Raw genomic sequence first — 27109 nt, 5'->3', positions numbered from 1 at the left:
ACCGTCTTGTGAAGGAAGCGTTATTATCAGCCCATTTTACAGAGGAAGAGACTGAGGTTCAGAGAGCACCCATACCTAAAGTTTGACTTGCACGAGCTACCTTGGCCAAGGCAGCAGATATCCAATATTGCATCATTCCCAAGCCCCTTCTCCCAAGCAGACTGGGTGGGCACCACTGTTATTTTAACTTCACATCCCTCTGAACACGGGGATCCTGCCCCTCATCACGAGGGTCCCTTTGCCTCATTCTGTCCTCTCCTAAAGGGCAGGTTGTTGTCCCTTATCTCCCAGGTGAGGATGGCCCAGAGACACAGGGCGCATGTTGGAGACCACACAGCAGGCAAGGCTTGGGCCGGGCGGGCTAGGATTGCTGCCTTCAGCCTCCTGCCGCCCAGGGCCCTGGCTCTTTCAGCATCTGGAGGTTACCAGCGTTAAATCTCCCGCAGGGATAAGAGCAGGAGAGAACACATCCTCCTTCCTTTAAACCTTTTGCCCCTGAGTCTGAGGACATTTAGCCCTTGACCTGTGGGAAAGCAAACAAGCAAACCCTTCTAGAGGTGGTTGGTTATGGTGTTGACAAACAACCTCGAAAAGTCACAGCCACCAGGTGAGTGCTTGCACCGTGCCACCTCCCCCTCGCAGGACCAGAAGGTGGAGCTCCCTGTTCTCCCCTCCTTCCTGAACTGTTGCCCAGCCCTGCCCTGGGTTTCTTATCTGCTGGGAGGGCTCGGGGGCCTGTGGGAGCGGTTCCCCACACAGGACTGTCAGATCAGCCTGAGGTGGCAGCAAAGCCAGAGGCTCCGAGGAAGGGGGAGGAGCCAGGTGGGAAGTGGAGGAGGGTCTCTGAACTCTTCATGGCCTTCTGCCTCCCCCCCCCCCACACACACACTCCTTCCTCCTGTTACCTGGGGGAGGGGCACTGATGTGGAACCCCTCACCACAGGCTTCTAGCTCATGCTGGGGAACTTGTATGTGAACTGTGCAGCGTGGGAGAAAAGCCCCAGGCCCTCCAGGTGTGAGGGCATAAAGCTCAAGTTGGGGAGTGCGTGAGAGCCGCACGCGCATGGCACAATGAGGTGTGGCTGAGGCTCCCGCCAGGCAGGTTACTGCCAAGAACACAGGGGACTGGCCAGGACACGGAGCGTCTCCTCTCACCAAACCCACTTCTGTTGACCCCAGAACTAGGTTGGCCCAGGGGACGCTGGGGACCTCCGGGGATACACCTTTGCAGAAAGGTTACCATGGCAGCAACTATTGGACCCAAAGAGGGAAGAACTGAAGGGTGTGGGGTGGACATTGGCGAGCCTCTCCTCTGGTCTGGACCTTTTCAGGGCCTTTAGTGATGGAGACCACAGGCATGAATCATTGCTAGTAGAAGATAAACTCTGAATTAGACAGGATTTTCCCTTCAGTGCGGGGAGTCACCTACCCTTTCTTGGGGCACCACCTGGGGCCAGAGCCCTAGCTACTCCAGGTTCAGAGACTGCCCAACAACAGCCTCTGCAAGGTGGCCAGCGGGGACGCTGTGCCCAGCATCTCTGAGGTCTATCTTGAAAGGCTCGGACGAACCCCTCCATTATCTTGGAAACCATGAATTTCAGGGTGTTTCCCTTCATGTTTCCAGATTTGACCATCTCTGGGGATCTCTGTACCTACTGTGGAAGCTCTCATGTCTGTTCTTTTAAAAATATATATATTTTTTATTTAATTTTTACAGAGAGGAAGGGAGAGGGATAGAGAGTTAGAAACATCGATGAGAGAGAAACTTCGATCAGCTGCCTCCTGCACACTCCCTACTGGGGATGTGCCCGCAACCAAGGTACATGCCCTTGACTGGAATCGAACCTGGGACCCTTCAGTCCGCAGGCCGACGCTCTATCCACTGAGCCAAACCGGTCAGGGCTCTCCTGTCTGTTCTTGATCCAAAACTGGCCTCTTTCAGGCTGCAGGAGCCACTCCGAGGTTCAAGTCTGTGGGGTTTAGAGCCACCTCATTGTTCACAGTCACACTCGCCCCGAGCTGAGGCACAGCCTCAGAGGAGCTGGTGGCAGCTCTTTCCGCTCCCCCTTGGTCACTGGAGACCCACACTCGCCACGGCTCACTCTGCCCTGCCTTCCTTGAGGCCAGCGTCTGGGATGATCCCCGGGACAACTTGATCCTCTCTGCTTCAGCGTGGGTCTGAACACCGTGCTCAGGGCATTGAGTCAGTCTTTAGAGAATATTATGTGGGGACTCCCGTGGGCTTCTCCAGGAGACGTGAGGAAGGAGATCAACCTTGTGCCAGGCGCTGTCCTGGGTGGTAGAGGGGTGAGGCCCGTTTCATAGAGGACACTCAGGCGCAGAGAGATACAGCGGTTTGCCTGGAGTCTCCCGCTCCTAAGTGATGGCTGCCCAGGGCCTGGTGTTCCCTCTGCGCCCGCTCTTCAGAAGCTCATTTAGGAAAGACGGTGGAGCTGCCGGGCCTGGGCAGAACTTGCCGCGCGGCGCAAAGCTAGCAGGGCAGCGTCTAGTCTCCGCGCAGATGTTCAAGGCAGGTGGGGGCAAATGAACCAAAGGACCTGCAGCCCAGCACGAGGTCCAGAGGCGCTAAGAAAAGTGGCAGAAAAACAACCCGACGGAGCGTGATTTAATGAGCCACGCCACATCATCCCTCACATGTGCATTGCACGTTTCAGTGTGCATCGAGTTTTCACTTCCCTTATCTCAGCGGACCCTGTGGCTCGCCAGAGGGCTCAAGCATGGAGGACGGGTCATGGAGGGTGTTGTTTACAGCTGGCTGAGGATCTCTGAACAACCTGGAAGTGCACAGCAAGCTGCAGACCTGGGCCACTGAGTAGTTTCCACTGGATGGATTGTTCCCCAGGGAGACAGGCTGATAGGAAAAGAAGTGATAAGAACCAAGGTGTGCCCAGCAGCTGTGGGAAGCCTGGGGTGCTTTCCTGATGGGCGAGCTCACCTGGAAATAACTTCTGCCTCCTTTTACCTCATTTTGTGGCTATGTGTAGACATCTTATTCCCCTTATGGGACTGTAGGCGCTTTGAGGTAAATTCAGGCCTTTCATTCATTCATTCATTCATTCATTCATTCATTCTCTTATTCATGTACAAACTGATTCAACAAGCAGTTGTTGCTCCTTCCATATGCCAGACACTGTACCAGGCAGATGGACATACCTGCATGCCTGGATAACAACAGACATGATCCTTTCTCTGCTGGAATGTACAGTCTACGCTACGGGAAGAGAGACAGTAGCAAACAAATAAATGCATAATGGTAAAATCTCTACAGACATTTCCCATAGGGAAAACTGCCATGAAGGAAATGGCCAAGATATAGGGGTGAGAGAACAGTCTGGGGGTGTGGGGGGAACAGCAGCTGGCACGGTCCCAGGCTCAGGAACTCAGCAAGCATCCACTGCGGGGATCGAATGGTTAGAAGGAAAGAGCTCAACTACCCACCCGGCCAGGAATGACAAGGCAGGCCACGCTGTGTCTCGATGTCCTTCACATAGTACAGTGATTTAAAATAACAAGTAAAAAAACAAACAAACAAAAGAAAAACCAAGTGCAGGATCTTGCAATGTACGGCAATACTCACGTGAAAACGTTTAAATGGAAAAACCAGACACAAGGCGGGCGTGCGGATGCTGATCCCAGTGCGCACACACACGTTCCACACGGACTCACAACATTCAGGATGTGAGCCTTAAGCGAGACCTCGCGAGGGGCCCGGCCCTCCCACTCGTGCCATGGGAGAAAGGGGTGTTAGGACCCGGAGAAAAGTGTCTCTCTCTTTTTCTTCGTTTGAAATTTGCATTAGGATCCATTGAAATGTGTTTTAACAAACTACTCTGACCTTGGGATTTAATGCTTGTTGCATTTCCCGGGAAAGGCCAGCTGAGGGGTTCCAGGTGGAAGGTTTGTGGTGCTGGTGGTGGTTGTGTTTGTTTGCAGCTGAGTCCCCGGCAGGTCCCTAGGGGCCATCACCAGGTGCAGCGCGGACAGCAGGGACCGACTCGGGAATGTCATCGTCGTGAGCCTGGATCAGCGACTGAGGTCATCTGAGGAGAGCCGAGCACGCGGGGCAGGACCCGGCGTCCAGGCCCTGTGTGCCGAGATGGCCTTTGAGGCCCTTCACAGAGGACCCCGCCGGGCTCGACACCTGCCCAGGGACCCACCCAACCTGCCAGTGACACCCAAACGGGCAGCTTTGCGCGTTTTGTTTTGTTTTTCTCTCACCTCCAATCTGCTGGAAAAACACCCAAACCCTCGGTCAGAGGGGCCCAGGCCTCGCAGCACCTGCAGCGAGAGGGCCGGAAGCCAAGCGAGCGAAGGAGGAAGCAGTCTGTGCTTGCCCCAGGGCCCCAGGGACTGGGCTGGATTCCCCCAGTGGGCAGTGGGGCATGTGCCCACCCTCAGGGCTGCATTCTGGGGAGGGTGAGGGCCAAGCAGCGGCCCAGCCAACGCTGGACTCCCGGAGGACGCCGGGTGGGCCCTCCGGCCTGCTGGGGAGGAGCGGGGCCTGCGGGGCTTTGGGTCTGTGAGCGATGGGAAACTGGCGACGAGGGCAGCCCTCCCAGGGAATGCTGAGCAAGATCATGTAAATGGGCATGCAGGTGCTCAGTGAAATTGCATTGGCATTAAGCGGTGCTCAATTTGTCAATATTCGGGGAGTGGGGAGTAAAAGACTTTGGTTCATGCTCTGAATCTTGGTGGTGGTGGTGGTTAGACCAACATGCCTGCGTGCTACAAACTACACACCCACGGAAAGAAAACAAAGCCACTTTTGCTGTCAGGTAGTAGTTTAAAAACACAAACAGCACCTGCTCAATTCCCTGCCCTCAGCCAGGATTCCCACCTTTGTTTCCTCCGCCTAAGTCAGACAGGACGGCACCGTAAAACAGAAAAACAGACCAGGGAGGGCTTCTCGATACTAACCCAGAAGGCAAATGCCCTTGAGGGGGGCGTGTCCGGTGGAGAAGGCAGGCCTCGCTGCTCAAGTGATTCTCTGCCAAAGCGTTAGGGAAACTCAGTTACTCAAAGGTATTTAAGTTGCTTTTCGGTAAAGCCAAGGCCTCCTTTAACTCAGGTCGGCCCGAGCAGGGGGAGACCCTGCAGGGGGGAGAAGTGAAGACCGCCCCCACCCCCCGCCCGGCCGCCCGGGGTCCCTGGTGGAGGCAGAAGGACAGAATTAGTGCCACTATGCAAAGCAGCTGGAGAGGAAGGGCGCCAGCTCAGTGGAGGCAGATGCCAAAACAAGCCAGTTCCCTGTGGCAGCCCAGAGAGCCGGAGGGAGCCGGCCCGGCCGGGCCCAGGCTGGCTCCCAGCGGGCATCACTGAGCGATGGAGAGGTGGACTTGAAGCCCCGGGGCCGGGTGCCTCAGCCACAGGGGGAAGCTGCTCTCACTGGTCCACCTGCTGGCCTTGGCTCTCCGGTTCCCTGAGGGCAGGGATTGCTCCTGCCTGAATCCACGGCATGAATGGCTAAGAAGTGTTTTAGGGTCTCCCCAAGGGCAACAGGAAGTGGCGCGCAGCCTGGCTTTGCGCACTGACATTGCTTGGTTAATTGCACTTGAGCTCCCGCCCAGCTGTGAGCTGCTCCCACTCACTCCGGGCAGCTGGCAGCTTGGGGCTCTAATGGGTAGGACCCTAGGGACCATGTTGTGGGGACCTTGTAACCCTAGGGGGCTTCTGATGTGATGATTGGAAAATGAAGGGGTCACCTGACTAAGGCCCCCCCCCCCCTGCAAAATTTGCCACCATAAAGCCTCACTCTTTTGGAGTCTCTCTTATATGGCTCTGGGTCAAACAACAAAAAAAATTAATTTGCAGGCTTAGTGGGGGCCAGCGGGGTGGGGGTGGGGGTAGAGGCAGGGGAATCCCTGCCCTCGGGCAGCTTCTAGTTTTTAACTGGAAAACAAAGCCAGTGTGGCTAAGCCACAGCTGCAGCGGCTGGGGCCTGAACCGGGAGTGGGCAGGGACTGGGGCACTTTGGGAGGGCTTCCCTAGGTGGAGGGCTCTGCAGGACAGTAGGATTGGGATGGGGAGGGCAGGGAAAGCTTCTTCAGGGCTGAGATCCCTGCCCTACAGAGCAGGACTCCGGTACTGCTTGTTGGCTGCGGGGAATTTAAGGAGGAGGGCCCGTCCAATCAGCCTTTCTCCAGCTCCTCTGGGCCCTGCTAGGGTCAGAGCAGGGGACTGAAGGAGGACATGTCCCAGTTGACCTTCAGAGAGAAGTAGCAAGTGAGCCCAGGAGAGGTCCCTCAGCCCCATGGCAATTGTCCCCTCCCACGCCCCACAAGCCCACAGGTGCCAGACATTTGTGCTCAAACAGATACTCTCCTTCACCGCACACGCAGAGATGTCACAAGCCTGGGTGTGGTTTCTTAAGACACATTGTTTATTCCATGGGAGAATGGGCTCAAGGCTAGGAGCCCCACGGCGTGGGAGCGGGTGGCAGAGAGTAGGAGAGGGATAAAGCTCTCGGTGGCCTCTCCGTGGCCAAGTCGGGGTGGGCCAGGGCCCTTCCCAGGCTTCATGGGAAGCTCTCTGCTCTGAGTCCATTTGCAGGTTCCAGACCAGTCCATGCCTTCCCTGTCCTGAGCGCGGGATGGGTCCCCGCATAGCACCCCGAGAAAGCTGGGCCCAGTCTGTCACCAGAGAACTCCCTGCTGCAAATCACTGACCTGGGGCCCTTCCACTCCAGTCCCTTTGGCAAGAGCTGGGGGCCAGGGGCCGGAGGGGCAGGCAGATCTGGTGGGCCAGCTTTGGAGGCCAACAGGGGATCCAAGGGAAAAGGGATGGACTGGGAGCCAGGCGGCTCTGAAGCAGTCAGTGAGGCCCAGCAGGCTGTGCCCAGGGGCATGCGGAGGGCTGGCCTCACTCCTGGCCTGGGTGCTCGCCCACCGACCACTTCACCTCCCCTGTCCGCAGAGTCACTATGTCCTCGTAGGTGGCCGTCTGGTCAATGTTCAGGCCCTGGAGACATGGAAGGGCGCTCAGGCCGTGGCCACTCCCCAGCCACACCAACAGATGGTGCTGCTGACCACCCCGCGGCCCGCAGAGCCAGGGTCCACCCTGCTCCTTACCTCGTAGGTGTGGTCTTCCTCCATCCCAGCCTTACTGTCATCCTGTGGGGGGCAAGAGATGGAGAGCAGAGTGTTGGCTCACTCCTCCCACATCCACGGCTGGGCCAGGATGGGGAGGGCCAGGGAGATTGGCCTGGGGTCAGGGGTCAGGGGTCAGGGGACAGGAGGTGAGGTACTCTCTGCAAGGACAACTGAAGGCGTGAAGGAGTGATGAAACAGGTCAGTCAATGGGCAGACTCTGGGGGGCTGGGAGATGGAGACCCTGTCCTTGTCTGACCTGCCCATGGTGGCCTCCCCGCCCCCGAGGTCACCTTGTCCAGCAGCAGGAAGATGGGCACGGTGATGAAGAGGATGATGAGCAGGGTCTGGATCATGATGATGCCGTCTTTCAGTGTGTTCCGCCGCTTCAGCTGAGCCAAGGTGCTGAACCCTGGGGGGAGGTGGGGCGGGGACAGTGAAGCTGGGGCCACATGTGGGCCTGCACCCCTCGAGACCTCTCCTCAGCGGCTGTCCTGGATGCTCCAGAGCCACGGCCTCCTCCACAATGTGGCCCCTCTCTGGTGGCGGGCTGGGTGGGGTGGGCTGTGGAGGGCTCCATGAACACCTGTGGCCCCGTCCCCTCCCACTCCCCTCCCTGCTGGAGGGCAGGCCCCGCACCCACCCATGACTCGGAGTTCACTGCCGCAGCCTATCTCCAGGGACCCGTCCGAACGTTTGTGCTGACAGAAGTAGATGCCGTTGTCCTGGAACTGGACGTCTTGAATGATGAGGGTGGCGTTGGAGTTGCTCTGGGTCTGCTGGATGCGTCCCGGTTTCACGGCCAGGTCCTTGGGCTCCGAGTCCATATCCTGTTTCCAGAACCAGTTTACGTTGCCCGTGACCTCCAGGCTGCACATTATTTGCACCGTGGAGCTCCGTTTCTTAGCTATGAAACGCGGGTACTGCCAGATCTGGGAACACGTGCTTCCTGTGGGCGACAAGGCCAGGATCAAAATCCCCCCTTTCCCAGCCTCTCTCTGGCTGTCAGCCCTCCTACGGACCTCCCGCCCCTGGGGGTGCACATACCCCTGGCCCAGCCCCCCTGGTCTGTCCTTGCTTCCCTGGGTGTGGGACAATCAGGAGGCATTGGTGTGGGGGAGCGGAGCCACGTGAAAGGCCACAGGCCAAACCACCAGGCCCACCCCTTCCCGACATTTGATGTTCCTTTATTATTTATTTATCCTCGTCTGAGAATATTTTATATTTTTCCATTAATTTTTAGAGAGAGTGGAAGGGAGGGGGAGAGACAGAGAGAGAAACATTGATGTGAGAGAGACACACTGACTGGTTGCCTCCCACGCGTGTGGTGCTCTGACTGGGGCCGGGGTTTGAGCCTGCAACCGAGGTACATGTCCTTGACTAGAATCAAACCCGAGGCCCTTCAGTCCGCAGACTGATGCTCTATCCCCTGTGCCAAACCGGCTAGGGCTTGATGTTCCTTTAAGAAGGGCCCTGGAACCTTCAGTTCCTTTCCATGCCCATTACAGCAGCCTGAACCAGGCCTCACCCCCCCTGCCCCGCCCCCAGCCTCACACCTGGCCCGTACACCCACCGCTCCCTGGCCTGGGCTGCCCTGCCCCAGTCTGAAATCCTCAGGGACGTTCCACAGATCCTTAGCCTGGCAATTGAGGCCCCCATATTGATCCCCTGCCCCTCTTTCGTCCGTTACCTCCCTCTATCCCGCTGCGTGGACCTGCTCCACTTTTTTTTTTTTAAATATATTTTATTGATTTTTTACAGAGAGGAAGGGAGAGGGATGGAGATTTAGAAACATCGACACCCCCCCCCCCCCCCACTGGGGATGTGCCCGCAACCAAGGCACATGCCCTTGACTGGAATCGAACCTGGGACCCTTGAGTCCGCAGGCCGACGCTCTATCCACTGAGCCAAACCGGTTAGGGCACCTGCTCCACTTTTTATTCCCAAACCTTCTTTCTCTGCTTGGCATGCTCTCCCCACCCACCTGCCTCGCTGGTCCCAGCGAGAGGCCCCCCCCTTGGGATCCCTGAGCCCCTGCGTCCTGTCAGAGCCCCTGAGGTTAGGGGCTCCTTCTGGGGCTGAATCTGACTCCCCAGCTTGACTAGCCCAGTCCCTCAGGCACTGGCCTGGGACACTGTCTAGTGAAGATGACAACTGTGGGGTGGCAAGGAGGCCTGGGAGCCAGGCTTCGGACAGGGCGACAAGCAGGCCTAGGGATGGGAGTCCGGGTGGGGAGGCCCAGGGGGACAAGGGCACAGGGTGCGGCGTAAGGACAGTGAGTGGCCCTGGACAGGCACCCTTGCCCTCAGAAGGGGCAGGGGAGGTTGCTGACCTTGGGGATTCCGAGGCGAGTCCTTTGTTTCCGCGAACACAGTCTCACCTGCTGGTTGGGAGGAAGTGGGCAGGGCCAGGTCAGGACCTCTCCTCGGAGCTGGCCGCCCCACCCCTGCACGCCCTCCACCCTCTGAATTCTCAGACGCACTTCCTCCTCCCCAGACAGCAGCTTCAAGACCCCTCAGCCCTTCCCAGCCCCGCTCTGAAGACAGGAGTGGGGTGGGGTCCCCAGAAGGTCTGCCTCCCAGCCCCCCTTCTGCTTTGACCAGGCACCTGGATGAGACGGGAGGGAGGTCAAAATGACAGAGCTCTCCGGTCCTCCAGGGAGGTCATTTCTGGAATGTGTATGCCCCCGGGTCTGGCTGGGGGCAGCCTCTCCCCTGCCTCCCCCCACGCAGTGTCCTCAGGGGGCGAACCACACTCCTCTCCTCTCTCCCTCCCTGGCCTTGCTCTTGTGTGGTTAGAACCACCAACCCCGCAGGCCTAGCTCAGCCGGATAATGCAGACTGGAGCGGGGCTGGGTGGGGCACAGACCCCTGAGCTGACCCCCACACACTCAGGCCCCAGGGCAGCAGAGGGAGACCGAGGCAGAAAGTGTGAGGAGGAGGGTGGCGAGAGCAGAGACAGACCCGGTGGAAAGAGAGTGACAGAGAGTGAAAGCGGCAGGCCCGGTGGCGGGGCTGTACCTGACAGAAGCATCAGCAGCACCAGCAGCCCGTTGCTGGGCACAGGAGACAGCGCCAGCCTGGCCATGGCCACCCCTCGGTCTCTGCTCCCAAGCCCGCGATGACGACGAAGGCTCCCGGAGGGAAAACGTGTAACTGCCTGGGCTGTAGCCTGTCCCCTCCCCGCCTCTTCCCCACCAGGCCCCTTCCTGCCATGCAAATCGGGACCCTGGGGAGGCACCAGCTCCCTGGGGACCCTGCGGAAGGGCGGGCTCTCTCGTCAGCTGTGCTGCTAAGGCTCAAGAGTCATCCCAGCTTGGCACCACAGCTCAGGTCTGTAGTGGGCACCCTGGGAGGCCGGGACCTCCGAGTCTTCCGAGGACAGCTCTCCTCTGTGTCTCCACCCCCCTGGTGCCCTGGGACCTGCAGCCCCCCTCCTGCAGCCTGGATTCCCAGGCACTCAGCTGAGTACACATGGGTCCTGTAGATGAACGTGAGCGTGACCCCCCTGCCCTGGACCAGCCTGCACCCTTACGGAACAGGAGCACCAAGAAAGGATGGTGTGGGGCCCCAGCCAGTTTGGCTCAGTGGGTAGAGCCTCGGCCTGCGGACTGAAGGGTCCTGGGTTTGATTCTTATCAAGGGCACATGCCCGGGTTGCGGGCTTGATCCCCAGTAGGGGATGTGCAGGAGGCAGCCAATCAGTGATTCTCTCTCATCATTGATGTTTCTATCTCTCTCTCCCTCTCCCTTCCTCTCTGAAATGAATAAAAATGAAGGAAGGAAGGAAGGAAGGAAGGAAGGAAGGAAGGAAGGAAGGAAGGAAGGAAGGAAGGAAGGAAAGATGGTGTGGGTGATGGGGAACAGCCAAGGGCCCAGGCCGGGCACTGGGAGGGCCCAGAGCACAGCTGCTGGGCTGGAGTGAGGCAGCCATGTTAGAGGCCGATGGAGACGTGACCCTGAGGAGTAAGGGAGCCACAGAGGCTCTTGAGCAAGAGCAGGCCAAGTTGCGGCAGCCCCTTGGGAGGAGCTTTGGTCCTGGCCCGGGTGTGAGGCGTCCTTCCCTCACTCACTTGGTGGGAGGTATTGCTGGGAGCTGCTGAAGGGGGTGGACTTAGGTGGAGGCGGCTTAGAGAAAACCCACCACGCAGCCATCAGGGACTCCCGGGCACTGAGCGTGTCCATCGCTCCAGGTGTCTTTGGGAGGGGGACAGACAGGAGGCGGCAGTTGGGAAGTCTCAGGATCTGAAACTCCAAGGCTCTCTGGCTTTATCTCACCAGTCAGCAGAGGGGTGGATGGAACGACAGTGGTCAGGAACCTGTCTAACTTCGTCAACTTGGTGCCCCTGGGTCAGCACAGCCCGTGCCCCCGAGTGGTGGTGGCAGGGTGCACAACTGTGCGTGGCAGGCTTGCACCCCAGCCTGCAGCCCAGCCCAGCGGGCTTTGTGTTTTCTGGAAGCCTCCTTTCTCTCTCCCGTCCCCTCTCTCTATTCTCTTGACTTCCAGGAGGGAAGAAAGATGCTTCTCGTCCTCTGCCTGCATCTCATTCTCCCCGCCACCCTCCATTTTTCAAGCAGCCTGTACTGCCGGTGGTCTGTTTGGGCTCCAGGAGCTGTGGACCCGCCTCTCATGCCAGGCTTGGCGGCGAGGAAGGCAGGGGTCTGCAGGCTGCCCTCTCGGCCCCAGGCCTAGGCCTCACCTGGTGCGGGGGGGCGGGGGGGGGCTGCCCCCGAGGAGCACGGGCCAGGACCCACGCTACGGAAAGTGGGGACAGGAGGGTTTAGGTTTCATCCAAGGGGCGGCTTGTTCCCGGCAGCCCCAGATGTTCTTGCTGTTTCCAGATGTTGCAAATGAAAAACATTTCCCTGAAAAGGTGCCAGATGTTCCGTTCACAGAACAAACAGTCCAGGATTATAAATATCAACTGAGGTCAGCGTGGGGGCCACAGACCTCTGGTGCTGGTGGGGGTGTTTGGAGACACACCCCCCCAGTGGCAAGGGGGATAATTCAGGGGTCTTTTCCTTTAGCAAAGTTCCTCCTGATGATTTAGGCCTTGGTTAGCTTTGGGGCTTGTGTCCCCCAAAGTTGGGAGGATAATTGGGGAAGGCTTGGGGTACACACACACACACACACACACACACACACACACACACACACGTGCATATGTACTCTTGCATGGGGGTGTCGCCCAGGCTGTGTGGCTTTGGGCCTGCTCAGGAGCTGGTCCTGGGGCTCAGGGTGACGACAGGGGCACAAAGACTACGAGAAGCAGTTGGCATCCTCCAAACACACACATCCACACCCCCTGGAGGGACACAGATGCAGATGTGTCCTTTGGACTCATTCCTATTCATGCCAGGCAGGGATCCACTTTCAGGAGGGGGTGGGGGCGGGGGCCACCGCCTGCAGGTTATTTGTTATGGTTGGGACCGTGCTGTTCCCTCCCAGGTGACAACAGTACCGAGCTCTGTCCAGGGTTCATGATGCCTTTTCTTTCCTGGAACACGGGGCCTGGGCATCCCGACATCTGGCGGCCTCCACCCCACTTTTCCAGGAAGGCGGCTTCAAAACAGGAGATGGGGCCCTGGCTGGGTGGCTCAGTGGGTTGGAGCGTCGTTCATACACCAAAAGGTTGCAGGTCCGATTCCCAGTCAGGGCACATACCTAGGTTGCAGGCTCGATCCCGCATCGGGATGCGTACAGGAGGCAACTGGTATTTTTCTCTCACATCAATGTTTCTCTCTCTCACTCCCTTCTTCTCTAAAATCAATAAAAACATATCCTCAGGTGAGGATTAAAAACACACACCAAGAGGTGAGGGAGAGGGGACAAGGAGCACAAGAGTTTGGGGAAGCAAGAGGGCAGGGACCCCCAGCAACCCTGGGAAGATGGGAAAGGCAGAACCTCAGTTTGGAAAGAAGGGCTCGGCCCTCTCCCCTCTGCCATCCACTCTTCCTGGCACCATGTGGTCCCCCAGCTGGCCTCAGGTGAGGTTTGCATTCCTGGGCTGTTTGTTCTGTTACCGGGAGGAGGCTGCTGGCTAACAGGATGCAAGTTTGAATCCTGGCCCTGCTGTGCACCAGCCAGAAAAGCTCCTCAGATCACCCGGTGGTTCTCAAAGAGGGTGGTCCCGCGCCAACCAGGGAGCATTTCAGTGGTCGCTGGGACCAGTGGGCACTACTGGCACCTTGGGCCAAGGGCACTAGAGGTCCGTGGGAGGGTCAGTGTCTCACAAAGCAGAATTTCTCTGCCTCACACGCCCAGTTAAGCATCACCTATTCTTAACCTTTCAGAAACCAACTTTCCTCATTTACGTAAAATAGAAATCACTGTAATAATAGTTCTTCATGGGGCAGTTGTGAGCTTGGAAGGAAATCCTGTATCTGCTCAGGGAGGTACCCGGACCACGGTTCACCCTCCAGACGGTGACAAGTAGCATCGCTACCCGGGGGTGGGGCCGATTCTGAAACATTAGCCCACACGTTATCTGTGTCCTCAGTATCAGCCTTTTTTTCTCTGTCATTCAAAGCTCAGGGGAAAGGGGCTGGGGCGCCCTGCAAGCTCTCCTGTCCTTCGGGCCGGATAAAGTGAGGAGCCAGGACCCCAGGGAGGGAGGTCAGCACCCTGATGGGGCTCAGAGAACCCTGCAGGGATGCTGGACCCCTCCCCCCATGAGAGGAGAGCCAAGGTGGTGGACGCCTTGGGGACATGGCTGCGGGACGCAGTTGAGGGACATCAGGGTGGTCTGTGTGTGCCACTCCCCAGCCCCCATGGGGGTCATGTAACCTCTGGACCCAGGAAAAGGGGGTGCAGAATCCTGAAAAAGACTCAGTGTTTACTAGTTTGGAGGAATATAGCCCTGGGAGGCAGGAATCAAGTTGTAGAAAACAAATTATATACAAAAGTCTATTTCACCCACTGGGATTACGGACTGAGCTCACTACATATTACTCTTTGTCACAGGCCCGTGGGACTCTGGGCTTTCTGGGGTCGGGGGTCAGAGTTAGGGTCCTGGGAGGGATGGTACCTCTGAGGAGAGGGAGGGGCACCTTGGAGCCTCTGAGGGGGGTGGGTAGAGAAGTGAAGGGGTTTCCTGAGAGGAGCCGCTGGGGATGCTGGATCGGACATCTCTTTGCTGGGTGCTGTCATGGGTAGGAGCGGAGGGATGTGACTCCTGACCTCGTCTGGCCTCCAGCTGGACTCCAAGTCTTCTTTTAGGCGGGGCAGGAGAGAACCTGACGGGGCCAGAGGAGGAAGTTGGGAGCATCCTGCCCTCCCTGACCCCTGGCCGAGACTCCACAAGTCTCCCCTACTCGGCTGCAGTCCCCACCAGCCCCTCTTGCCGCTTGCTGCCCCCCTTGACGTCTGCACTCGGAGCCGCCGAAGGAAGCCCACACATCAGGGGCTCGAGGGGGAGGTTTATTGTAAGAACTGTACAAAGGGGCCTGTCTGCTGGCCTGGCTTGGGCCTGTGCCTACCCGGGCACGGCACGGACGGCTGTGGGTCTGCCAGTGCGGAGGGGGCACAGGCAGGGGGAGGCTCTACAGTCTGTACACAGTCTATCCAGTCCAACAGACGCGGAGGCTCTTGGGGCCATGCCAGTCCGGGCCCGAGGAGGGAAAGGCAGCGGGCAGGGTGCTGGCCAGGGAGCAGGCTGCCCCCTGTAGGATGAACCTTCTGAAGGAAGAGCCGGGCGGAGTGGGGCCCCTTCCACAGAGGACACAGGCAGGAGACATGGAGCAGGGCCGGGCAATGGTGTGACGAAGACAACCAGCAGAAGGGACGATCATGGAGTCCCAGGGAGCGAGAGAGGGACGCCCAGGCTGGGCGATGAGGAGGCAGAGGGCGGGGCAGACAGAACAGAGGGCTCTGGCCTGTGGGCAACACACACACACACACACACACACACACACACACACACACACACTTTGTTTTGGAGGTTTGGCTGCTTCCTGAGTTTTAATCAAACTGTTCACAAGAAACAAGAAAAAGAAGAGGAACTAAGGCCAACAGGGACTCGAACTTAGCACACGTGTTCACACTCGTACACACACTCACGGCACAGGCACACTCACATGGACAGGCCTCTACAGAAGACACACAGACACCAGCCAGACACCACAGGGGCCCACTGACACACATTTACACAAACACACCCAGACACACATGCATATGTAGGCGCTGTGGGACACAGTGGTGTACACACTTGAACACACACACAAGTGGATCGATCCAGTGACCCCTCCTCCAAGCTCAGCCCCTGACTGCTCTCCGGGAGCCAGTGGAGGCCTGGCGCTGCCGTGCCCAGATGGGCTGTGCCAGCAAAAGGGCCCCCGGCATTCCATGCAGCAAGAGGTTGGAAGGTTGGGCCTGAGCCAGGTGGGCTGGGCATGGCCCAGTGTGAAGTCTCTAACATGGGCTCAACTATAACATTCTTAGGACCACTTTTGGGGGTGGGGAGGGAAGGCTGAGGAGTGAGGAGGGGAGGGAGGGAACAAGATGTTTCCCCCTGAGCGCCGGGGTTCCCGCCCCACACCAGGTCTGGGAGCTCAGGCCAAGAAGAGCCCCCAGGGCCGTGAGACTCTGGTGGACACGACCTAGAAAAAGGCAGGTCCCAAGGGGGGGTCCTCCCTTGGGCTCGAGGTCTGGATAGTGGACACACCAGGAAATAGTTTCAGGGGCCACAACCCCAGCCCGATGCACAGGATCCAGTGGCCATTGAGGCTGGTGGAGCCATTGCAGACCAGCGACGTTTCCCTTTTCCAGGGAATTCCTGGGCCGGCCGGGGAAACGGTATCCCAGAGATGGGGCGGCTGGCAGGCCCTGGGGCCAGGTGTCGGCTCTCACTGAGGGTACAGCGTCTTCGGAGAGGCCAGCGGCCCCTAAGTGTCTGGTGGCAAGAGGGCAGCCAATCCCTCCATCGTAGGCCGGCTCCTCGCCCAGTGGGGGACAGAGATTCTGATGTTCTAACCGCCCTCCAGGCCAAGAGGAGAGGCAGCAGGGTCCCTGAGGAGGTGAGAGCAATATGAAGGCGAAATCTTAGAGGCAGGGGTCTCGGGCCCAGCATGGAACCTCGGATTGCAATTCCCATTTTCCATGGCCGGGGGAGGCAGGGGCTCTGGCCTAGGTGTTAGCCCCATGGTGGCCACGTCCTGTCCCCAACAGGGAGCTGGGTCAGTCCTCGACTCAAAGCCCCGCTCCCTCAGCCTGCAGGCAGCTTTGGGGAAGCTTCGAGACTCTACCAGCCTCAGCTGGCCACCTCACTGCCACCTGCTAGACCAGAGACTCTTTGACCCCTGGGCGTACTGTTTGCCCGGGGGGTGGGGAGGGAGGGAGGGCAGCATCGGAGGGGCTGATGGGCGTGAGCCCCATGGCAGGTCCAGCGTCCCCCGTGGAGCCCGTCTCCTCACTCTTGCCCTGCACATCGCTGTCCCCGTTCTCGTGGCCGTACAACTTGCTCATGGTGTTGACGATCAGCCCCTCCTTCTCGGGGGCCCCGTCCCCACTACCGTCCTGGCTGTGGCGGTACATGTAGGACGCCTGCTTCACCGAGCGCTGAAGCAGGTGCCGGCGGTAGGCCCTCTGGATCTTGATGGCACAGACCTCCTCGTGCTTCCTCCTGAGGGTGGTGGTGATGGGCTCATAGGAGACCTTGGAGGGGTTGGCTGCCATGAACTTCTCCTCCATGGTCTCCTTGAGGGCGTCCATTTCCCCCGAGTCTCCCAGGACCTCTTTGGTCAGGGCGAAGAGAATGTCCAGGCAGTGGATTTTGTCGCCTGGCACCATGGGCAGGTCCAGTGTGATGAGCTTGATCTTGTTGGGCTTGGCGATCCTCAGCGGCTCCTGCAAGGTGTCCACGAAGTCGGAGAGGCGGCTGTACTCGATGAACTGCGTGGCGTCGGGGTCGAACTTCTCCCACGTCTCGTAGAACATCTCAAAGTCATCCTCACAGAGGGGCTCGCTGCTCTCCTCGGTGGCCACGTTGAAGTTCTCCAGGATGATGGCGATGTACATGTTGACCACGATGAGGAAGGAGATGATGATGTAGCTGCAGAAGAAGCAGATGCCGACGGAGGGGTTGCCACAGTCACCCTTGACGCTGCTGCCCGGATTCTCCAGGGTGGGGTCACAGTCGGGGGGCCCGCTGTTGAGGATAGGGTTGAGGAGCCCGTCCCAGCCAGCCGACGTGGTGATCTCAAAGAGGCAGATGATGCTATTGCCAAAGGTCTCAAAGTTGAACATGTCATCGATGCCCGACTCCTTCTTGACGTAGGCGAAGTTGGACATGCCAAAGATGGAGTAGATAAACATGACCAGGAAGAGGAGGAGGCCGATGTTGAAGAGGGCAGGCAGCGACATCATGAGGGCAAAGAGCAGCGTCCGGATGCCCTTGGCCCCACGGATCAGTCGTAGGACACGCCCAATCCGGGCCAGGCGGATCACACGGAACAGTGTGGGGGACACGAAGTATTTCTGGATCAGCTCAGAGAGTGCGAGACCTGCAGGGAGGAAGCGGTGAGTACTGCTGTCCTAGGGTGGGGGGCTGGGTTAGGGAGTAAGGGGGCATGCAGCTCAAGGGGGCCTGGCCTGGTACGCTCAACTTTTGGAGCACAGCCCAGATGGTCTCACCCATTAGGCCAGGCCCTCCCAGGGTTTTGGGGCAAGAGGTTACATCTTTGCCACAACACAGCGGGATGGAGGTGAGGTATGCTAAAGTTGATGGGGTGAGAGTAAGGCCCATTCCCAAGACTGTTTGCAGATGCCATAGATGAGTTACTATCATAAGTACATACATGTCCATGCACTTCTCCAGTGTGTATGGATATTGGAACCCGAGTGTGCAACTACTTGCCAGGTAAATGTTCCTTGAGGTGTATACAATGTGCCTTTGTGCATGAGGTGTGAATGGCAGGTGCACACGCATGTGTGTAGGTGTGATGATGTGTATAGCATGCCGGATGCATGTGTCCATGAGGACAGCCTGGCCTGGCCCTGCTCACCTGCAATGGACAGGATGACAACCACAAAGTCAAAGATGTTCCAGCCGACGGTGAAGTAGTAATGGCGCAGGGCGAACATCTTGAGCACACACTCCCCCGTGAAGATGATGATGAAGATCATGTTGATGTTGTACAGGATGTTCACCTTCAGCTGGCTCTGGTCGTCCGTCTCCACCATCATGGTGACCATGTTGAGGCAGATGAGGATCATGATTATGATGTCGAAGACCTGCTTCGTCACAAAGTCGTACACCATGCCCTGGATCTTGTTCTGCAGCACAGACGGGAGTACAGGGATGCACGTGGGTGCACAGTGGGGGGAGTGGTCAGGGCCCACACAGGACACAGACAGGCAGGAGACACAGGATGACACAGACATGAAAGAGAGAGGTGTGTCAGGGCTTATGTTGGTGTTGGCCAGGAAATGGAGAGCAGACCCATCAGACCAGGCCATTCTATGGGGTCCCTGGGCATCCTTCCTTGCTCTGAAACCCTTCTACCTGTCAAGGTCCTCAAGCAGCCCCCCACTGTTCCTCCAAGCCATCGCTCACTGGGAAGGGTGTCTGGCCATCATCTTCCTCCCCCTTGTAGGGACTCCTGCCCCAGAATCTACCAACTGAGGAGGTGAATGGACATTGAGGGGCTGTGTAGAGCCGGGTGAGGGGGTGAACCAGGGACTGGAGTTTAACAGGCAGCTGCTGCTTGTGCATATAGCACCTCAATACAGTTACAAAGAGGCACCCCTCCTGGCCGGTGGACCCAGCCTCCCTGCAGGTGGACTCAGCCTCATGCCAGGGACACAGCCTGGAGGGCAGAGCGTAGGCTCCATTTTGGCCCTGTGGGCCCCCGCAGGCTGTGGGAAGAGAGGCCCAGAGGGCAGGTACCTGGGGCCTTGGAATTGGCTTCTGAGGTTTCTTGGAGCCAAGCTTCTTCATGGCATTATAGTATTTCTTCTGTTCCTCCGTCATGAAGATGTCTTTCCCTCCAAAGTATAGTGGGATGGAGCCCATAAGGTTGGGAGGTCCCCCTTCTCTGCTCCAGGACCTCCCTACCGCAGGTGCCACCCTTAAAGCAACCCTCATCCCAGCAGGTGCCCCTCGTGGAAAGCGGGAGAGGGACGTGGAGGGGCCAGAGATGGGGGCTGAGGAGGAGGAGGAGGGGGATGACAGAGGGAAGGGAACCTGTGCTGCCTCACAGTCTGTTTGGGGCCACTTTCCATCAATATCTCGTTGGGTCCCCAGAATCACCCAGAGAGGTGGTAGCATCCCCTCATTTGATAGATAAGAGCACCGAGGTTTGGGGAGGCCAAGTCACTGGTCCCAGGTTGCCTGGTGGGATCTGAACCCAGATTCGCTGCCTCAGCTGTGTTCCCAGCGACAGCACAGGGGTGCTGGGCGGCGTTTGTGAACTATAAGGGCTGAATGGACCAAGGACAGGAGGAGGGAGGCCCACGGTGGGCGGGGCTGGATACTCATCTTCTTCTTCTGCTGGTTGAAGTTGTCAATGATGACGCCGATGAAGAGGTTGAGGGTGAAGAAGGATCCGAAGATGATGAAGATGACGAAATAGAGGTACATGTAGATGTTCACCTCGTACTGCGGCTGCTCCCCTTGCTGCAGGGGCCACAGGATGGGACAGGGTGTGCTGGGTGGGCTTGGGGACACACGTGCTCCCTGCCCCACTGTGGGCAGGAGAGGCCTGGGGCCCAGAGGTGAACCCATCCACCCTCGGAGTCTCAGGGTCTCCCGAAGAGGCAGCATGGGGGTGGGGATGCCACTGTGTCTTTGGTCTAGTCCTCCCCTGTGGCTCACTCATGAGCCATATCTCGGTGACCCCCACTCACCTCCCGGGAGTCCACGGCTGCATACATGATGTCCATCCAGCCTTTGAAGGTGGCCTGAGAGAGTGTGGTTGGGTGTGAGGGGCGGGGCTGCTTGTTGCCTCTGTCATCCAGCCTGGTCCTCCCCCTAGGCCACCTGCCCACAGCCCCACTGGGCAGGCATCAGATAGAGACCAGAGGGGTCTGGGCACCACTTCAGGGTCCTACAGCCCTGGAAGCAGGGAGGGCAGTCCCCTAACAAGGAGTGGCAGTGGTCTTAGGTACAACGAAAGACGGGGGCACCTTGATCCACGTCCCTGCAGGGCCAGGGGTCACACTCACCACCTGCAGGAGGGAGAGGTAGCCCAGACCCACGTTGTCGTAGTTGACCTTGACGTTGAGCCAGCGGACCTGTCCCGTGTACATCAGGCTCTCGCACTCAGACTTGTTGTTGACCTCGGAGATGTCGAACCTCTCGGAGGTGGTGGTGTTCATGCAGTAGTAGAACTTGCCGGCAAACAGGTTGACGCCCATGATGCTGAAGATGAGCCAGAAGATGAGGCAGACGAGCAGCACGTTCATGATGGAGGGGATGGCTCCCAGGAGGGCGTTCACCACCACCTGGGGTGAGGGTGGGAGGGAACCATTGTCAGATCTTCTCCCAGGCAGGGGAGCCCGTCTCCTCTGGGAGACAGCTCCCCACCGACACTAACCAGGAGACCAAGAAGGGCTGGGCGGGGCTACTCAGGGAAGGCTTCCTGGCGGAGGGCACTCTGAGCCAGGCCTGGGGAGAAGCCTGCTGGGCTGTATGGTTGGGGCCAGGATGGCAAAACGTAGGGTAGGGGACTGCCAGCATGGTGGTTGGAGAGGACTCTCTGCTTGGCTGGAGCTATCAGCCCCGAGTTGGGGCCCCGGGCTTCTCTGGAAGCAGCCTGGCCATGGGTCACCAGGCAAGAGACAAACACTCTTTCCTCGGCCCCCATAGGAAACTCAGCCCCCGTGACCAGCCCCTGCTCACTTGTTCACAGTAGTAGAGACACAGGCGCCGAAAAGAAGCCACCAGGCTCGTTAAAGCAGCTGGACCCTGGGGCCAGAGTCCTGCACCCCACCAGCCCTGGCCACACAGGCCACCTCACTGCTCCAGGCTGAGCCCAATCCGAGAATTGTTCCTTTTCAAGCAGAAGCCATGACCTGACCTCCAGACAGAGTGGGTGGCACAGGCCTGGTGATGACCAGGGCTCCCTTCCTGGCTGGGTACCAAGCAGCTGTGTGGCTGTGGGCAGGTCATGTCCCCTCAGAGGGGAGGGGTCTGTCACTCTGGAGCTGGGAGGGTCCAGCACTGGCTGGCCTCTTGTATGAACAAGAGGGAGCCACTCAGGCTGAGTACACTGATGGGCTGCAACCCTCCGATTCACAGATGTTTGTCCCTCGGGGGCTGGTCTTGTTCCCAACAGACCTCCCTTCACTGGGGGAGTCCCATTTGTTTTGCCTAAACCCTGTGTTTACCAGTCACTTCCACCCTCAAGGGCCCAAGGGGATCTTTCCAAACTTGCATGACCCTGAGCTCAAGGGCCAGTAGGCTCAGAGCCCTGGGCACAAGTACCTTCCTGTTTGCCTGAGTCTCAGAGCCATGGGGAACCCCAGTCTGAGTTGGGGAGGGACACCCATAAATACACAGACCTGCTTTCAGTCCACCCTTCTCCCTGCCCTGGTGCCCTCACGCCCTCCTGGGAGCTGCCGCAGCCTCTGCTGCCCCCCAGTGGTGGCAGGGAAGAGCTAAGGAGCAGGACTGAGGGCAGGAATGGGCACTTGGGCTGGTTCAGGAGGGTGTCTCAGGCCCCCAAACCTGGCCTACAGCAGGACCCTCTGCTTCCCCTGGTGGTGGCTGCAGTACAGACATGTGGTCCCTGCACCTTTCCCTGTGGTGGCTGCTCCCCCAACCCCCAGTCCTACTCAGAGCCCTCCCCAGCACCCACCCTCATGCCCTCGAATCGGGACAGTGCCCTCAGGGGGCGCAGGGCCCGCAGCGTCCGCAGGGATTTGATGGGTCCCAGCTCCGAGTAGCCCAGCCAGTTGGCCACCAGGCTGATGATGGAGACCTGCAAAGGGAAAGGGGGGTTGGGGTGTCAGGGAGTGCAGGGCCCCTGGCTCTCCCCAAGCCCCGGGACTCAGTCCTTGAGGACAGGTCTGCCACAGGGGCCTCCTAGACTCACAGCTCTAAGGGGTCTCTCCCAGACCCCTTCCCTAGTGGGTGGTCCTATCTAGTGGAAATTGTCCCAGAGCCTATAGGAGCCTGGGCTCTATCTCAGTGATGTCATCAATTACACGGAGGCCGTGTGCCCATCAGAGAGGATACAACATCTTCCACTGATATTGGCAAGGACGGTCAGGAACCCTCCTACTCGCCCTCTTGCCCCCAAGGCTCCCCTTTCACTCAGGAGAGCGGAGGTCCCCCCAGCCTGTTAGTCCCCTTCCTGGGCAGCTGTGTCCGAGGAGCCTGAGACAGTCTCTGCGAGGGCAGGACGGCTAACCAGGGGTCTGACGCGCTATGTGACCTCGAGCGGCTGCTGCCCCTCGGGCTGGGGCTTCCTGAGGTCCTTGGCCACAAGGACGGCCTCCGGGTCTGGCTGCGGGGCTGGGCCGGGGCCGGGGACGGACTCACGCCCACGATGAGGAAGTCGAGCCAGCACCAGGCGTTGGTGAAGTACACCTTGAAGCCGTAGGCCACCCACTTGAGCAGCATCTCCAGGATGAAGATGTAGGTGAAGACCTTGTCGGCGTACTCCAGGATGGTGCGGATGGTGGGCCGCTGCTCAATGTAGATGTCCTCGAAGGCCTGCGGGCACCAGCACGGGGTGGCCAGAGCCCAGGAGGCCGGGCAACCATGTCCCCAGCCCTGCCCGACGCTGCTGGTTCCCAGGGGACTGGCACGGGGCCAGGCTGGTGGCTTCTCCCAGACTCCCCATGCCCATCATGGGGGTGAGTGAGTTTCCCATGGGGAGAAGCTCCCCGGGGTGAGTTCCTCTAGGGCTCTGGGTTGGAGACTGTCCAGGCTGTGTCCCTCCCACACTGTGGGAAGGAGGGAGCCCAGAGGGCCTGCTTTGGGCCTGGCACCTGCCTCGGCCCATGCCCAGCCCCAGGGCAGTGCCTACCAGGGCGCCACTGCTGAGCAGGATCATGAAGACAATGAAGGTCTCAAACCAGTTGTGCTCGACGATCTTGAAGCAGGCCCTGCGGAGGGTCCACCACGTCTTCCCGCGGCCCTGGGAGATGTCCACGTAGAGGCAGGGACAGCGCTGCACACAGGCTGGGGGAGCAAAGGGGCACCACGTCACGGGCCTGGTGGCTGCCTCCCGATGCATGTCAGCATGTTCCTGTCACCTCCCAGGATGCCCCCCGCCCCCAGACCTGCACCTCACTGCCCCCCAGACCCAGCATCCTCACTTCCTCCCAATCCCCGGCCTCATGTCCTCCACTGCTGGTTGGAAGTGGGTCCAGGCCCTCCCCTAGAATGGGGGTCCCAGGCTCTCCCTCCACAGCCTACTGAGTCCATGTGCCAACTGCTGCCAGGGATGGATGCGCAGGGGAAAGACAAGCAGGGGTGTGGGCCCCCAGCTCAGGGACTGTCCCATCCTCCCCGCTCCGCCAGGCAGCCTTCACTCCGCACAGCCGGGCTCTGTTCTCCAGAGCTGTGCCTTGAGGCCGAGCAGGCCTTTCTCCCCGAAGATGCTGCCGAGGAAGACGGACTCAGAGCTGCCTTCCCTGAGAAAGCTGCCTTCCCTGAGCACCGCTTCGTGTCGGGCTCGATGGGGACTCGGCAAGGCCGCCCTCGGGGTGCTGCGGGCACCCGCTGCACACACGGAAGGCTCAGGTCAGGGCTGGGAGGCACCCCGGCTCACACCCCTGCCTGGTGCTGCAGGGCAGGGTAGCATCAGGGGAGAAGGTCCCACATGCTTTTGGCGACGTGCATGCCCCCGAGAGGTCCCCAAGGAGGCAATGGGCGGGGGTCTGCTGGGCCGGGGGCGCACCAGGCGAGGTGGGGTGCACGCATGCCGGCTCACCCTCAGTGAAGCACTCCTCAGGCTGCTCCCCCTCGGGGTTCTCCTCCACCTGCTCCTCAGCATTCTCCTCGGGGGGCTTGTAGTCCACTGTGCTGCAGACGGAGGAGTTCCTGTCCAGGGACTGTGGCAGCTTCTGCAGGGGCCACAGGGTCACATGACCCCTGGGTCCTCCCACCAGGTGGGGCAGAGGAGGTCAGGGTGGGAGACCAGAGGGAGAGGAGAAAGAGGTTGGACAGACCTACTCATTCATTCATTCACTCACTCACTCACTCACTCATTCACTCACTCACTCACTCATTCACTCACTCACTCACTCATTCACTCACTCACTTACTCATTCACTCACTCATTCACTCACTCACTCACTCATTCACTCACTCATTCACTCACTCATTCACTCACTCACTCACTCATTCACTCACTCACTCATTCACTCACTCACTCATTCACTCACTCACTCACTCACTCACTCACTCAACCATGGATTATGGAGCGGGCACCGTGGCCGATGCAGAAGAACCAGTGACCAAGGAAGCCGCGGTCAGCTCTTGTGGCACTTAGATTTGGAGCAGGGTGGGGCTCAGGCCTGGGCAGGGGCGGTGAGGACGTGAGTGGACATGCGAGGCCTCAGGTAAGGGAAGAGGCTGGGAGAAAAGCAGGCGGGGGTGGCTGGGGTGGCTTGGGCAGCTGGGAGTGCTGGGAGGCGTGGGAAGGCCTGAGGAGGGCAGCAGAGGAACAGATGCCTAAGGCCCTTTTGACAGGCCCCATTCTGATGGGGGTCAGACAGACCGGGGCTGCCACAACCCCAGACAACAGCATGTGGTGTCCCCAGGCCTGCGCCTACGGGCTGTCTGCATGAGGAACCTAGACAGGACAGACAATCTTCCCAGCTGGAGCTCCAGCCTGGGGCCAAGAGACCTGATGGGAGCGGAGCAGGTGGGGAGGATGGTTCTCTGACCTGGCCAGGCCCCCCCCCCCACCTCCTTCTGGTGCTGCCCTCGGCCAGCTCCCCGGGCCCAGACTCCCCTCCTCAAGGGGACCCCTTCATGGCTGGGGGTGAGGCCCCTGAAGAGGAAGATGGAGAGGGCACCTGGATGTCATCTCTGGATCCAGAATGGTGACCAGAAAACTAAGGGAGTCCTGTGCCCAGTTGACAGAAAGGGAGACTGAGGCACGGGGCAATAGGTCAACCAGGGCATCCACTGAGTCAATTGTCCCGCCAATGTGCCCCCACTCCTGCAATCCCCCTTGGAACCCTCTTTTCCTCGCTCTAAAGCATGCTCAGAGCCTTGGCCTGGGTGTCTCCAGCCCTCCCCCACCCCCGCTCCTCATACCGAGGTCCCTGTCATAGTTCCCGGGTATTTATAGCTTGGCAGGCACTCGGCCCCCTGGAAAGTCAGCGTGCCACATATTTGGGGGGGAATAAGAAGTCAAGAACTTTCAGGGCAAAGTTCATTTGGGCCCCAGTGCCCAGCCCGGCCCAGGACCCATAGGGTGGCGGTGGGCAGGGGGCTTATGCTCAGTCCTTCCCCAGCCAGGCCGGAGGGTGGGTGAGGGGCTCAGAGTCAGCTTCCCGAGGAGGCCCAGGCAAGGCCCCTGAGCTTCCGGGGTGACACCAGCCCCTCGCCATCCTGGAAGGGAAGGAGCAGGACGAGCGGACATTTCAGCCCAGCAGCACAGGCCCCCTACATGGCTGGGTGGGTGGTCAGGACTCTTGCTGAGCTCCCTGCTCTCTTCCTACCCAAACTCATTGCCTCACTGCACCTCTCCTCAGAGTCCCCAGCCCAACCTGGCACTTGGGCCCACCCTGGGGGGAAAGGGACCAGCCCCAGGTGGGCTCTAAACAGAAATAGGTAACAATGGCAAGAACCCAGGGTGGGCTAAAGAGAGCCCCGGAGTGGAGGTTTCACAGGTAAGAACATCCTGTCCAAGATCGCCACCTGCTGGTGAAACAGGGCCTTGACGGAGTTGTGGGGGTGAGTGAAGGGTGTTAGGGTAGGCAGGACCCGTCATACTAGTCCTGTCAATAACAGCAGTAACAGTCACCATTTACAGAGAGCTCACTATGTGCTTTACACACATCCTCTCATCTAAGGTCACCACAATGACCTCAGGCAGGCACCATGACCCCATGTTTCAGATGGAGAAATGAAGGCTTGAATAAAGTCACACAAAAATGTGAAGCCGTGTCTATCTGACCGCTGACCCATCCCCCCCCACACCCATGCCAGGCTCTGCGATGGGCTCACCTTGACATCCTCAGCCTCTGAGAAGGTGTCAGTCTCCTCCTCTGTCGGCATCTCCAGGTCGGACTCCTCGGAGGCGATGGGCACGTGGATGGTCAGGTAGGGGTTGTTGATGAAGTTGAGGTGGTCCAGCTCAATGCTGGGGGTTGTCCCGTCAGCCAGGCCCACGTGGTTCAGGATGTGATTGTCCTTCAGGTCCTTGTCACCCTCCTTGGGCGGCGGTTCCTTCTTCTCGTCCTCGGGGGCACTCTCCCCGGCCTCCCCGGCCTCCCCAGCCTCCCCGGCCTCCCCGGGCCTCCCGAGGTGGAGCATGATCTCCTTGGGGCTCAGGATCTTGCCGTGCAGCAGCCCCAGCAGGAAGGCTTTGGCGAAGCTGATGCCCCACTTGATGCGCCCGATGGCGATCTGCAGGTTGTTCATCTCGCCGTCCTCGTCTGGGGCTGCCAGGCTGTCGGCGCTAAAGGAGCTCAGCAGCAGGGCCAGGAAGAGGTTCAGGACCTGGGAGCAGGGGTTGGGGAGCCTCAGCTCAGCCTCCGGGCCCCTGCGGGTCCTCAGGCCTCCAGACCAGATCTACCCCATAATGAACATTCAACACCACCCAATGGAATCCTCGCGACTGCTCATGGAGGTGAGGCGTGCCACTCTCATGCCCACTTGGCAGGTCAGGAAGCTGAGGCTTGGGCACAGGCTAGGCCGCTGCTGACCAAGGCCAAGGCAGGGCTTGGGAGGCCCCCTGGGTGACAGGGACTCTTTCCATGACGCTGTCCTCCGCCTCCACTGCCAGGGGACGCAGAGCAAAGGCCAGGGTGCCTGTCTCCCAGCTCCCAGGACTTACTGAGACCGACTTCTTTGAGCCATCTTTTCTTTTCATAGACCCT

At 59.2% G+C, this 27109-nt stretch overlaps 2 protein-coding genes across 3 annotated transcripts in view; both read right to left on the bottom strand.

The window, feature by feature from the left end:
• Positions 1-6879: 6879 nt before the first annotated feature.
• CD79B (CD79b molecule) lies at positions 6880-10228 on the bottom strand (the record flags this gene model as incomplete). The annotated part of the gene is made up of 6 exons (XM_079798826.1): positions 10127-10228; positions 9439-9489; positions 7750-8055; positions 7400-7518; positions 7089-7130; positions 6880-6978 (listed from the first exon to the last, which is right to left on the bottom strand). Exons 1-6 carry the CDS (start codon positions 10191-10193, stop codon positions 6880-6882), a joined length of 684 nt encoding a protein of 227 aa, XP_079654952.1. The 5' UTR covers positions 10194-10228.
• Positions 10229-16378: 6150 nt separating this feature from the next.
• The window catches only part of SCN4A (sodium voltage-gated channel alpha subunit 4), a gene marked incomplete at both ends in the record, with an annotated part of 28467 nt that continues 17736 nt past the window's right edge, over positions 16379-27109 (bottom strand). For both annotated transcript variants that reach the window (XM_079798147.1, XM_079798148.1), the window contains 11 exons: positions 16379-17604; positions 18106-18376; positions 18990-19087; positions 19577-19718; positions 19949-20002; positions 20267-20545; positions 21901-22023; positions 22587-22760; positions 23077-23231; positions 23986-24118; positions 26235-26729. In XM_079798147.1, the coding sequence (XP_079654273.1) occupies positions 16379-17604; positions 18106-18376; positions 18990-19087; positions 19577-19718; positions 19949-20002; positions 20267-20545; positions 21901-22023; positions 22587-22760; positions 23077-23231; positions 23986-24118; positions 26235-26729 (3150 nt within the window). The remainder of the gene's footprint in view (positions 17605-18105; positions 18377-18989; positions 19088-19576; positions 19719-19948; positions 20003-20266; positions 20546-21900; positions 22024-22586; positions 22761-23076; positions 23232-23985; positions 24119-26234; positions 26730-27109) is intronic.

The sequence above is a fragment of the Cnephaeus nilssonii genome, assembly GCF_951640355.1.
Source record: "Cnephaeus nilssonii genome assembly, chromosome: 19".
Lineage (NCBI taxonomy): Eukaryota > Metazoa > Chordata > Mammalia > Chiroptera > Vespertilionidae > Cnephaeus > Cnephaeus nilssonii.
Note: the sequence above shows the minus strand (reverse complement) of the source record. Positions and strands in the feature narration are given on the sequence as shown.